General features: G+C 37.6%; 1 protein-coding gene across 3 annotated transcripts in view; it reads right to left on the reverse strand.

Annotated features, from left to right (window-relative positions):
- LOC131030980 (anaphase-promoting complex subunit 7) overlaps window positions 1–12,436 on the reverse strand; it is a 184,826-nt gene that overhangs the window by 33,016 nt on the left and 139,374 nt on the right. For 2 of the 3 annotated variants that reach the window (XM_057961965.2, XM_057961966.2), the window contains one exon: window positions 10,170–10,399. The exons of the other annotated variant lie outside the window; for it this stretch is intronic. In XM_057961965.2, the coding sequence (XP_057817948.1) occupies window positions 10,170–10,399 (230 nt within the window). The remainder of the gene's footprint in view (window positions 1–10,169; window positions 10,400–12,436) is intronic. 3 annotated transcript variants of the gene reach the window in all.

A 12,436-nucleotide genomic window follows, 5' to 3' on the forward strand; every position in this document is an offset into this window, starting at 1 on the left:
TTAGTCAAGAAGCTGACCACCCTTTTTAAGCTAATATTTTCATTAGAAACATATAAGAGCAAGATCAAAAGGCCATCACTTCTTTCCAATTCAAATGCAATTTAGTTCAAATTCAGGATCAGGTGCGAATTCACAAGGCAGAGTTACTAATCTACACAAAGAAATCAAATCAGATGCAAGTAGCAAAGCAGCAAATTCCAAGGGAAGAGAATGATTTCAACATTGTAGAAGTGAATACAAGCAACGGGATGTGAATTTCGGTTCCAGAACTGTTCAGAAACAAGTGAAGAAAATGTTTATCATAAAGCTTTAAAGATAATAATATTTGGAAATGAATCATTAAGCCATAGTCAGACTTGAGTATTAATTCAGAATTATTGAAGAACAAATCAGGGGTGACTCAAGGGAAGGTGAATTTTCCAGCAAAGAAGGAGATATACACTCTGATGTAGGCAACTTCCATAACCAAATTGACCATTTGCAGACCTAAAAATGCATTTTCCAGACCTGGATCATGATGTTCCAGAATTCCTTAGTGTTGATTCCAGATTTTTGAAGGGAAGTGTTTGTGAAACAATTTTGTGTGAATTAGTAATATTGTTTCACATGACATGAATTGGTAATGCAAGACTTGAAATTTCATTCATCATAGACCATTTGCCTTGCACTTGCATAAGTTTCATTTACAATTACAATCTAAGGTATTTTGGCTTTCATTTATCAGCAGCAATGGAGGCAAGGAATGATACATGGCTAAGGGACACCTCAACAACATGATGAAGGAGAAAGACTCAACCACATAGAAGAGACAACAAGAAGATCAAGGTCAAAGTCCAAGTATTGCAAGGAATGGAAAGATGATGGAGAACGCAAGAGAGCCGATTTTTTCAAGACAATGCAATCCAAGATGAACACTTCAAACAAGCTGATAACGACCTTGGATTTCCTTTGGAAATCCAAAATCAAAGAAAGGAATTCAACAACGTGAATGGGGACTAGCTCAAGACACCAAGAAGGACAAGATTCACATCTTTATGATGAAGACTAGTTCAAGACATGAAGAAGACTCCACAAGGATAGCAAACACAAGGAAAATTCCAAAACATGAAGACGAAATGTGATCAAGGAGAACATTGTGATAGTTTCAAAAGAGTTAGTCAGATTTAGGAACTTAATCAAGATGATGCAATTTGGGAATATAAGCCATCAAATCAAACAATTGGATGGTGTTGAGTATCAAGAGATATCTACACTGATGTTATGCCTAATCATTCTCAACCAATCAAGTGATGCCATGTCAACATGTCCAAGTTCATTGAACCTAACTCATCCAAGGAAGATCAAAGTGACACGTGGAATTACATTTAAATATTATACCTTAATACAACTCACTTCTCATTGGTCCATTCTAAAAAGGACATGTGTCCAAAGTTGTGCAATCATATCATTGGTCAAATATTAAATGTAAGTGGTGTTAGTTGCAACTACCCCACATTAGGGTTTTGTTGTCCAAATCTTGGCCATTGATTTAGAATCAATCTAGGCCCTTCATTCGTAATTCAAAATCAATTCTCATTGGTCCATTCTATAAAGGACATGTGTCCAAAGTTGTGCAATCGTATCATTGGTCAAATATTAAATGTAAGTGGTGTTAGTTGCAACTACCCCACATTAGGGTTTTGTTGTCCAAATCTTGGCCATTGATTTAGAATCGATTTAGAATCAATCTAGGCCCTTCATTTGTAAAGGTTAATAGGAAGTAGTAGAGCAAAATAGATTAGAGTAGGAGAAGAAACTATTGCCAAGACTATGTTGAAATTAATATATAAGTTTCATTGAAGATATGGTGGATCTTTATGTCTTGTTACTACATTTTGCATCATTTCTTTCTACTTCTCAAATTTAGTTAAAGTTCATTGGTTAGGATGGTGATATGTGACGATATTTGATGAATTCCTTGGTTCCGAGTCTTGGTAAGACTCACAGAGTCCAGAGGCGATTCGCCCTTGCCGAGGCCCATGGCCTCTGGACTTGGACTCGACCGAGTCTAGCCGAGTTTTGGCAGACTCGTCGAGTCTGTCAAACTCGGAAGACTCGTCGAGTCTCGTGGGTTAGACTTTGTCGCACAAACAAAATATAATAAGTTAAAAAAAAAAATGACATTAGCGGCGATGGCAAAGGCAGTGGCAGTGGCGATGGAAGAGGAGGAGGCTAGAGCACGAGGAGACCCATTGGAGGACCTCAAGGATGATGTGGATGAGGATATGGATGTCACTAAGCGTGAGCATGAGCCTTAGACATAGGCACAGATCATGGCTACAAAACGTTCCAAGACCTATCTTAGGCGCACACGTAGGACAGTTGCAGGGTCGACTAATATTGGCTCCTCTGAGCCTTAGACTTCTAGGCTCTAGCTTTTATGTTGAACTTGATATATGTTTTGAACTTTTGATGACATAGATTTCATATTCCATGAAATTTGTAGACATTTGACACTATCTGTATTTCTAATGTGTTATTTAGTTTAGCTTATTTCCTTCAACGCAAGCCTAAAATTTGCATTTATACTTATGTGATCAATGTAAACTTGCGTATGTGCTTCTATTTGATGAGATTATTGTGTCTTTAATGTTTATTTATTTAAAAATGCATGAAAGAAGTTTAAAATCGTTAAAAATCTTTGAATTTTTTGGGTTTTTCAATTTGCAGAGTCTCAGTCAAGTTTGAGTCAAAAATCAGCTTGGTCCAAGGATTGTAACTATGGTTCAAACCATTTCTGATTTGTTGATTGCAAGTTTCTTTGCATGGTTAGTCTGAGCCTCATAATGGGTAATAGTTCAATTCTGAATGTTTAATTTGGATTGCATTGGCACGGTATTTGAATGAATGTTTCCAATATGAAAATCTTTCACTACCTTTGAAGATTGCACTCTTTCTATGGCATTGTGAGCTCTCTCCGGTCAAGTAGAAAGTAGTTCCAAAAGGAATTTGTCTATCTAAAGCATTATCCATTATCATCATTGTCCTTAGATCTTACATTAGATTTCCTATCCGTATATCCCTTTTGATTTTTCTTTATTTGAGGAGTCAATTTAGAATTCCAATTCTGGTTAAGCATAAGTCCCTTTCTGATACCAGCATATCACATCATTTCATTGAGACTATCCAATTTCATGTCAAGACCTAACTATAGAAACCTTGGGGTAGCCTTACTTGATCACATTGTTTAGCCTATAAGGTTTCCTTGTTCAAGAGAGGATAGAATACATAGTATTTTAATCTATGTTTGAGATGTCATAAAAAACACATCAGCACTATCGGTCCCTCATTTGTTCCACCTAAAGAAATTAAGCTATGCACCACCCTTCTTGATAGAGTGTACTCCAAGGTGAGTGTTTTGATGGAAGATATGAGACAAACATGGATAAGGGATGGATGTTCCATGATCATGGATGGGTGAACTGATATCAAACATCGGCCACTCCTCAATCTTATTGTCACTAGTTCAGCACACTCTTATTTTCTTAGAGCTATAGATTGTACAGGGAAAAGGAAAGATGCAGCCATCCAATTTCAGATTTTGAGAGAGGCCATAGAGGAGGTTGGAGCCTCTAATGTTGTCCAGGTAATGACTGATTCAGCCCGTGTCTGTAAGTTAGCTGGATTGATGACGGAGGGTGCTTATAGGCACACTTTTTAGACCCCATGGTGTGTGCAAGCATTGAACAATACCTTGAAGGACATTGAGAAGATAGATTGGGTGCACTGGTGTCAAAGGCTAGAGTGTGCAAATGTTCATTTGCAATCATCACACTTCACATTCTTTGTTTAGCACATTTTTGGGGAAAGAATTTCTCAAGCCAGTGAAGACTAGATATGCCAGCTAGTTCATTTTATTAGAGAGGATGCTTGAGGTCCAAGAGGCTCTAGAATCAATGGTGGTCAATGCAGAGTGGGTAGATGGCATGAGGCAAGCACAGTAGAAGGAAGAAGTGTGGAACAAAAAATCTTTGATAATGACTAATGGTTCACAATGAGGTAAGAAAATTCGCATTCTTGAATTTATTATTTAATTTAATAATTTAATATACGTTTTTAACTTGGAAAACATGTCCAACTTTTTTATGATTTTAATTTTTTGTAACTTCCTTGCCCTTGAAAATATCTTTGCTCCTTCATTGTACCTATTGTGCGAGTGATTAGATATGCCAATATTGACCCTCCTAGCCTTGGAGAGATTTATGAGACCTTTGATAGCATGCTTGGACAGATCAAGCAAGCAATTCATAGAAAGCACCCTACTTCAGGATTTTATGAGGAGCATCTTAGGCTCATTGTGAAGCGACAATGGAACATCATGAACACCCCACTTCATATAGCTGCCTATGCTCTCAACCCCAAATGGTATCAACCAAGACCTAGTAGAGTGCCTCATCTAATGATGAAGAGGTGAAAGAAGGCTTCATGAGGGCCCTTGTAAAAAAGTAAAATGAAGAGGAATATACTATACTTCGCACGCACCAATCTTCACGGTCCAACATTCAACAAAGCAAATCCCAGGTCGGGTAGAGCTACATTATCTCAAATTAACCCTATTGGATGGTGGGTGTGGCATGGCAAGGATGCACAAAGTTGAGAATACTTGTCATTCATCTTCTTTCATAGGTTGTCAATTGCGTTGTTGTGGAGAGGAAGTGGTTCACATATAGCTTCATCCAATCAGTCAAGAAGAACAACCTTACCTCTAGACGATCGGAGATATTGGTTACTATACACAATGCTTTGCAACTACAAGATTGACAAACTCTATAGTATCATCAAACTCCAACCTTACATTAGGATATTAATCCCGAAGATGCTATGCAGATTGATGAGGAGGAGACACTGGAGGGATTGGTTGGGGTTCCATTGCCTAAGGAAGCCCCTTTTATATTGGCAGTAACTCAGACTCGAGCTCCGATTTTAATTTAGACCTAACATCTACTAATTAGGGACAGCCATATATTTTCATAGTTCTCTGTTTATGTCATTTCATAGTTGAAACTTGGAGCCTTTGGGAATTTTTGTTATAATTCATATATAATATGTATGCACATTGACAATGAAAGCATTTAAATTTTGTTAATGTCTATCGACTCTCATGTGAAATCTCAATTCAAGTCTAATGCTATATATTAAACTTCTACAATGTCTATGATGAATGCTTTATCAATGTTATGATATAAATATTTAAAACTTTTGTATATTTTTTAAAACTTCCCTATATTTTAACAGTCGTTCCCTAAATAATGGCCCAAAAGTACCCCGCGTCCTGGAAACACATCCTGCCATCCCTATCCCTGAAACACCGTGGGGCATAGCTTTGTGCATTATAGTTTGAAACTTTGATAAATAGTGCACAACCTTTTCATTGGCCATTAACTGATTCGTTGTTTAATTATATTCTCCAAATATGATAAATCAACAAAAAAATTATTCAACAAGGCTCATGTAAAGAAATTTTCTTCATGCTATAACATATAGAATTGACAAATCCTATAAAGCGGTGATCACGGATGGATTGGCTAATGATGGTAGTGTAGACACCTAAAATTAATATTTAATTAATTTAAGCCTATCAACATAATTAATTAATTTAATTGTGTTATCCTTATTCCTCTCAGAATCAATTAAATCTAATTTAATTAATCCTATCACTACTTGTCCAATAATTAATTTATCAAATAAATTAATTATTCCCCTATTCTTCTAAAGTCCCCTCCAATAATTATTTCCTCTAAACCCACTCAGTTAATTAATTCTAATTAATTAACCTAGTCATGTGATTCCTACAAATCATTTTTCCTAATCCCACTCAACCTAATTAATCCTTCTAGAATCTCTCATTATCATGCTTATCATTATTCTCCAATTTTTAATTCCCACTCATGTCACATCAACATTTGAGTCTCTCAAAGAAATTCAAATTTCTTTGAATCCCTCAATGCATCCTTATTTTGGAATTTTTAATTCCTCATATTTGAAATTCAAATTTCTCCCCCCTTTTCCTCTATCTAAAATCAATCTCAACCCTTCATGATCAAATCAATCTTGGCCCTCCATTGGCCTCCTCCAATCTATAAATTGGAGCCTATTCTCCTAACAAATCATCCACTTCTCATGCATTGTCATGCTGCTATTTTCTCCTCTCTCTTCTTTCTCCAATCTTTCAATTCAAATCCATCCAATAATCCTATCAAATACAATCTATCTTGTTGAGCACTTGGAGAGCATTCTGCATCAAAATCAAGCAAGCAACACATCAAGTGGAGCATCAAGGGCACATCCTCACCATCCTCTTCATCAAGCTCAATCCGAAGGAGAAGGTAAAATAGGAAGGTAAAAATGATCTCTTGATGTTTTAGTGTTTTCATGCTTATTTCAATGTGTTTTTTATCATATAACCTTTCATTCCATTTTCCCCTCTTCATTCCGACACGCCCGGTGGGACCCACGTCCCGACTTTAACAAAAAATTGAGTTTTTTGTGAAGGTTTCTCGCAAGTTCACGCTTCAGCGCGAGCGCACGCACATCAGCGCGACTGATTGCCAATTCAGCGCGACCGCCTACTAATCAGCACGACCGTCTCGGCTTCAACGCGACCGCGTTAAATTTGAAAAAACATTTGGCGCCTCACTGTGCTTCAGCACGATCGTCTCGGTTTCAACGCGACCACTGCGCAAATTCATCTCTCCTCTTCATTCTTTCTGTTCTTCTCACTTCTATCTCTTTTCAGTTGTCGCTTCAATGCGACCGCTCTATGATTAGCGCGAGCATTTTGTTAAGAATTTGAATTTCAATTTTTGGGCGCTAACTCTAGTTGTTTTGACACGAGCACCCGCGCATCAGCGCGACTGACTGCTAATCAACGCATCTACATTTGTTTTTGCTATCAGTATTATACTAATATTTTATCTGTTAGCGCAACCGCTCGCGCATTAGTGCCACTGTCTGCTAATCAGCGTGGCCGCAAGAATAAATCAAAAAATTAAAAAATTAAAATCAAGAAAATACAAAAAAAATAAGAAAAAATTAAAGAAAAAATTATTTCATCCTATGGTGAAAACCACTTCTTGTGGCGCCTTGGGTAAGTACCATGATGAAAACTTGGCAAACAAGTGTCATGTGTAATCCCCTCATCCCCTTGCACTCTACACTTGGGGGCAAGCTTCATCCACGCAATCCTCCCATCCATCTGCATCCTATCTAAGTCCATTCTCCTTTCCTATCTTTGATCTTGACTATCCCATCCATATCCTCCATCTCATATCCCTCATCCTATTAAAATGAATCCTCCATTATTATCTTTCGTCTTGATCATATAGAGGCAAAATAATGTATATGCATGCATGCTTTGGAGCATTCAAGCCTTAATCCTCTACCATCCATATCCATTACACATTATCCTTCCACCTCATACATCTTTATCCACCATCCTTAGATCCTTAATTCCACTACCTCTAGTGTGGGGCATTGCACTCCTTTGCAGCATAGTCCTTGGGTCTCCATCACCCTATCCTCCATCCTTTATTCCTCCATATCTTATCCATATCCATCCACTCCATCCACCTGTCTCCTATCCAAACAATAACTTCCTCCTTCCATTCATCCATCCTCTTACCAATCCTTGGTTCTCCCTTGTCATTGGTTCCAGTCAATCAAATCCTATCCACCAATCCACCCCATCCTATCCAATTTCTAATCCAGACATATTCTCCATCTCTTCAAATTTAATCAATAATCCCCTCCCCAATCCAATCCTACTCAATCATCCATCCCCCTATTTCATCCTATCTAATCATTTATCCTTTTTCCAATCCTATCCAATCCATCAAACTGAACTTTCCCCATCTACCTAAGCTTGCACTGACTTGTGCCTAATCCAAGCACCCATCCATACTTTGCTAATCAAATCCAAGCAACAATCCTCTCATCTACAGACCTTGCACATCCAACTTGTCTTGTGTCATCCATCAATCAATCCATCACCTGCCCATCGGGATGCCTCCTTCCCTAGTCCAGCAGTTTATCCAAATCCATGTCCTACTCTTGGCAAGAGATGTCAGTTGGTCATGTGCATGTTGTTTGCATGCTTGAGCTTTTCGCTTTGTTTTCATCTTGTGTCCCAGGACTATACTTGTTCAGGACTGCCTTGATCATCCTATATCTTGGTATGTCTTGGCTGGTGTATAATAGGGCATAGTTTTCATGGCATAGTGTGTTTGAAGGTCTTCCTTGTACGAATCGGCAACCCTACATTAGTGTTTATCAACACTTGCATGACTATGTGCAAGGCATTCCTGTTTGACTGAGCGTCAGTCCACGCCTCGGATTTTCATATCATCCTGGTTCTTATAATCAATGGTGTAGACTATCCATGGCAATATCAAATCTAGGTTTGCTCTCTATACTTGCTCAACAATAAATCCAATCCATTTATCATTTCTTTGTCTCATTTCATTCACAACACTCCAACCCATCCTAGTTCCCTCTTTCATTATCTTAATCCTTTCATCACCTATTCTTCTAATTCCTTTCGAGAGCACACCCGTGTTCTTCGAACCCGCATGTCCTCTCGAGGGGGCATACCAGTGCTTCCTCATCATCCTTCCTCCTCATCATTCTTCCTCATCTCATGACTGGGGCATCATGCTACTAGTCCTTATCCTTTTCTTCGTCCCATGACTGGGGCATCATGCTACTAGTCCTTATCCTTTTCTTCCACTATGTTTTATTCTTCTTTGATATAACATCATTTCACGACGCTATATCAAACAGAGGCAAAATGTAGACACCTAAAATTAATATTTAATTAATTTAAGCCTATCAACATAATTAATTAATTTTATTGTGTTATCCTTATTCCTCTCAGAATCAATTAAATATAAATTAGATCCTGTCACTATTGTCCAATAATTAATTTATCAAATAAATTAATTATTCCCTTATTCTTCTAAAGTCCCCTCCAATAATTATTTCCTCTAAACCCGCTCAATGATTTAATTCTAATTAATTAACCTAGTCATGTGATTCCTACAAATCACTTTTCCTAATCCCACTCGACCTAATTAATCCTTCTAGAATCTCTCATAATCATGCTTATCATTATTCTCCAATTTTCAATTCCCACTCATGTCACATCAACATTTGAGTCTCTCAAAGAAATTCAAATTTCTTTGACTCCCTCAATGCATCCTTATTTTGGAATTTTTAATTCCTCATATTTGAAATTCAAATTTTCCCCCCTTTTCCCAAGGAATTTTATATTCCTGTTTATTTTCCAGGCACCCTTGATCCATGCCTTCTATCTAAAATCAATCTCAACCCTTCATGATCAAATCAATCTTGGCCCTCCATTGACCTCCTCCAATCTATAAATTGGAGTCTATTCTCCTCACAAATCATCCACTTCTCATGCATTGTCATGCTGCTCTTTTCTCCCCTCTCTTCTGTCTTCAATCTTTCAATTCAAATCCATCCAAAATCCATTCAATAATCCTATCAAATTCAATCTATCTTGCTGAGCACTTGGAGAGCATTCCACATCCAAATCAAGCAAGCAGCACATCAAGTAGAGCATCAAGGGCGCATCCTCACCATCCACTTCATCTAGCTCAATCCGAAGGAGAAGGTAAAATAGGAAGGTAAAAATGATCTCTTGATGTTTTAGTATTTTCATGCTTATTTCATTGTGTTTTTTATCATATAACCTTTCATTCTGTTTTCCCCTCTTCAGATAGTACAGTCAGATGAAAATCATTGATGAATATGGGATTCTATCAAATGGTTCATCTGGCTACATGTCAGTCCCCAGAGGCACTATTGCCCTTGTGCTAATGTTATATAAATCTTTTACACTCATGCTCCTGTGGTGCTTAAGTAGACATGCATTGATGTACTGAATTCTGCATTTCAAATGAGGGATAATAAGTACTCACATTATCACCAACAGCAATGAGCCTGCCATGTGCCTCACCCTCCATAGATATAATATTTAGGTAGTTGCAGTGCATTAGTTAGACAATGAACAAATGGTCTACCTTAGCCACTACATATTATCAGCAAGCATACAGAAATTCTGGCAACACAAAGAAACAAGTAATAATGAATATAAACTATGAAGAGCAAACCTTAGGGCTGCAGAGTAATGAGACAAAGCCTCATCAAGATTGCTTATTACAGCATAGATCTGTGCCAACTTGGTGTGTAGTGAATCATCTGCCCAATCTTTTAAGTACATTTCCAAAAGTTCTATAGCTTCTGCATTCCGTCCTTCAACAGAACGAAGATCAGCTAAGGCTAATGCAGCTCCAAGATAGCCAGGTTCCAAACGCAAGGCTGATTCATAGAATTTTCTTGCCTGTCCATCAGAATGGAACCACAGAAAAACGTTACTACTAAAATGACCAAAAATTCAAACAAAACGTTACTACTATGGAAAGAACAATGATAGATTTCTAGTCCAGTATAAATATGAATTAGAAGCACAGTAAGAAGTAAAGACCAAACATAGTAAAATGCAGTATAATCTATTTCAATGATCAAGTTGACTAGATGCTTTTGAGATATTTACATCAGCCCGTCCCCATGCATCTCTTACTATAGGCCAGATGACCTGATCAGTAAAAGTCATTCAGTCCAGCTTAAGGCACAACTTGAGCTTCACATGAAATACTTTTACAACCATTCTCCACAAATCCTTGTTAGAGAATCTGTGTAATGGCTCCCTGACCTGTTTAACCTCCTTGAGAGAGACTTTTGTTTTGTAATAGGAACAGTAATAAAAAGCCATGAATCTTAAGACTAACAGAACATTTTAGGGGATAAATGTACCGTTTTTTATTGAAAGCAACCTTGCAAATTTGGATTTGACTTGCAACAAAATATATTTATAATAACACATACTTTTCCAAATTTTCAATAGTGGACATGCAAACAGAAATTCCAGAAATATCAAGGGAAATATACAAGTTAATGGAAATGGATAACTGCTGCATTGAGAACAAAATCTAGCTATTTGAATTGATGCAATTTGTTGCACCCCTACGAAACTTTTAACTGACATTTCATCAATGTCATATCTGTTTAGGCCTAGTATCATGACTACAACCATGTGCTGTTTGCTTTCTCAATGATGTATTGACCATCTTTAAGCCTATGCAAAGGAAGAGTATCTGTTTTAATAAATTTTACATGATTTAAAATGGCAGGAGCGACAAACAGATATCCTAGGGGCCACCTGTTTTAAATGCCTAAAATAGGGCATACCTGTTTTTTGTTTTACTCAAATCAAAGCCACATTCATGTATTTCTATGGCTGAGACTTGTCATTCCTTTCTCATTAATCTGCCGAGCAGCAACCCAAGGCAGAGTGATGAACATCATTTGAATGACATACTGAGAATGAAGGACAGTTACAAATCCATGTGGTAGAATCTTGATTGGAAAAACAAACCACTTGCTCTGCTGCAAGGCTGCTCTACAAAATTTTGGGCTTCTAAAGGGATCAAAGATTTTAACAATATCTTTTCTAATGGACATCTCTCGAATTGGGATCAATTCCAATGTCTTGTCTCAATTACCAACTTTCATAGAACTTCTTTTGTGCTTCAAAAAGATATGTAGTATTAATTTTCCACTCACTCCAATGTTCAACACTAAAATTATTGGGCAGATGGTAACTCTTTTTCTAAAGTCTCTTCCAAGAAAAGCTATTCTATCACGCAGGAGGTTCATAGTGGACTTAACCATAAGTGGAATCTAAACTTATCCAATGAAAATTGGTCTGCCATTCTATAAGTGATATGGTCAAATAATTTGGAACCAAAAAACTGTTGGAAATATTGTCATTGATGTCAAGGGCACTCAGTTGCGATTGTTAGATTTCGTCATTGATGTCAAAGGAAAGATTCTATGGGTAAGAGTGATTAAAAAGTTGTCATCATTATCATTGATGACAAACATAGTTACTGGCAGACACGTCTTCGGACCCTTGGGACGCATCCTCAGGACTAGGATGCATCTCTAGCATACAAAATGTTTTTTGAAGACAATAGGGGTGTGCTAGCACCCGGACTTTGGCGTCTCCCAACGACTCCAAGTCTCCCATCCATTATTTTCACATCTCCTGCTCGAAACTAGGGCTTCAAAACTCCAAATCCTGAAGCCTTTGCAAGAAGTGTTGGTGCCACCTATGCTTTTAGACCACGACAACAAACATATGGCAATATGAACCTGGAACAAGAGAAGTTCTTTTGACCAATGGCGGTGACCAAACCCGGATAGATAGATTCATTGAAGCAAACCCCAACTGGACCAACCAGAGGAATGAATGCATGATTACAATGTGGCTCGATTAAAAATACGACTGCTATCGGGAAAGCATTTTATTTTCTGA

Source organism: Cryptomeria japonica, chromosome 9 (genome assembly GCF_030272615.1).
Source record: "Cryptomeria japonica chromosome 9, Sugi_1.0, whole genome shotgun sequence".
NCBI lineage: Eukaryota > Viridiplantae > Streptophyta > Pinopsida > Cupressales > Cupressaceae > Cryptomeria > Cryptomeria japonica.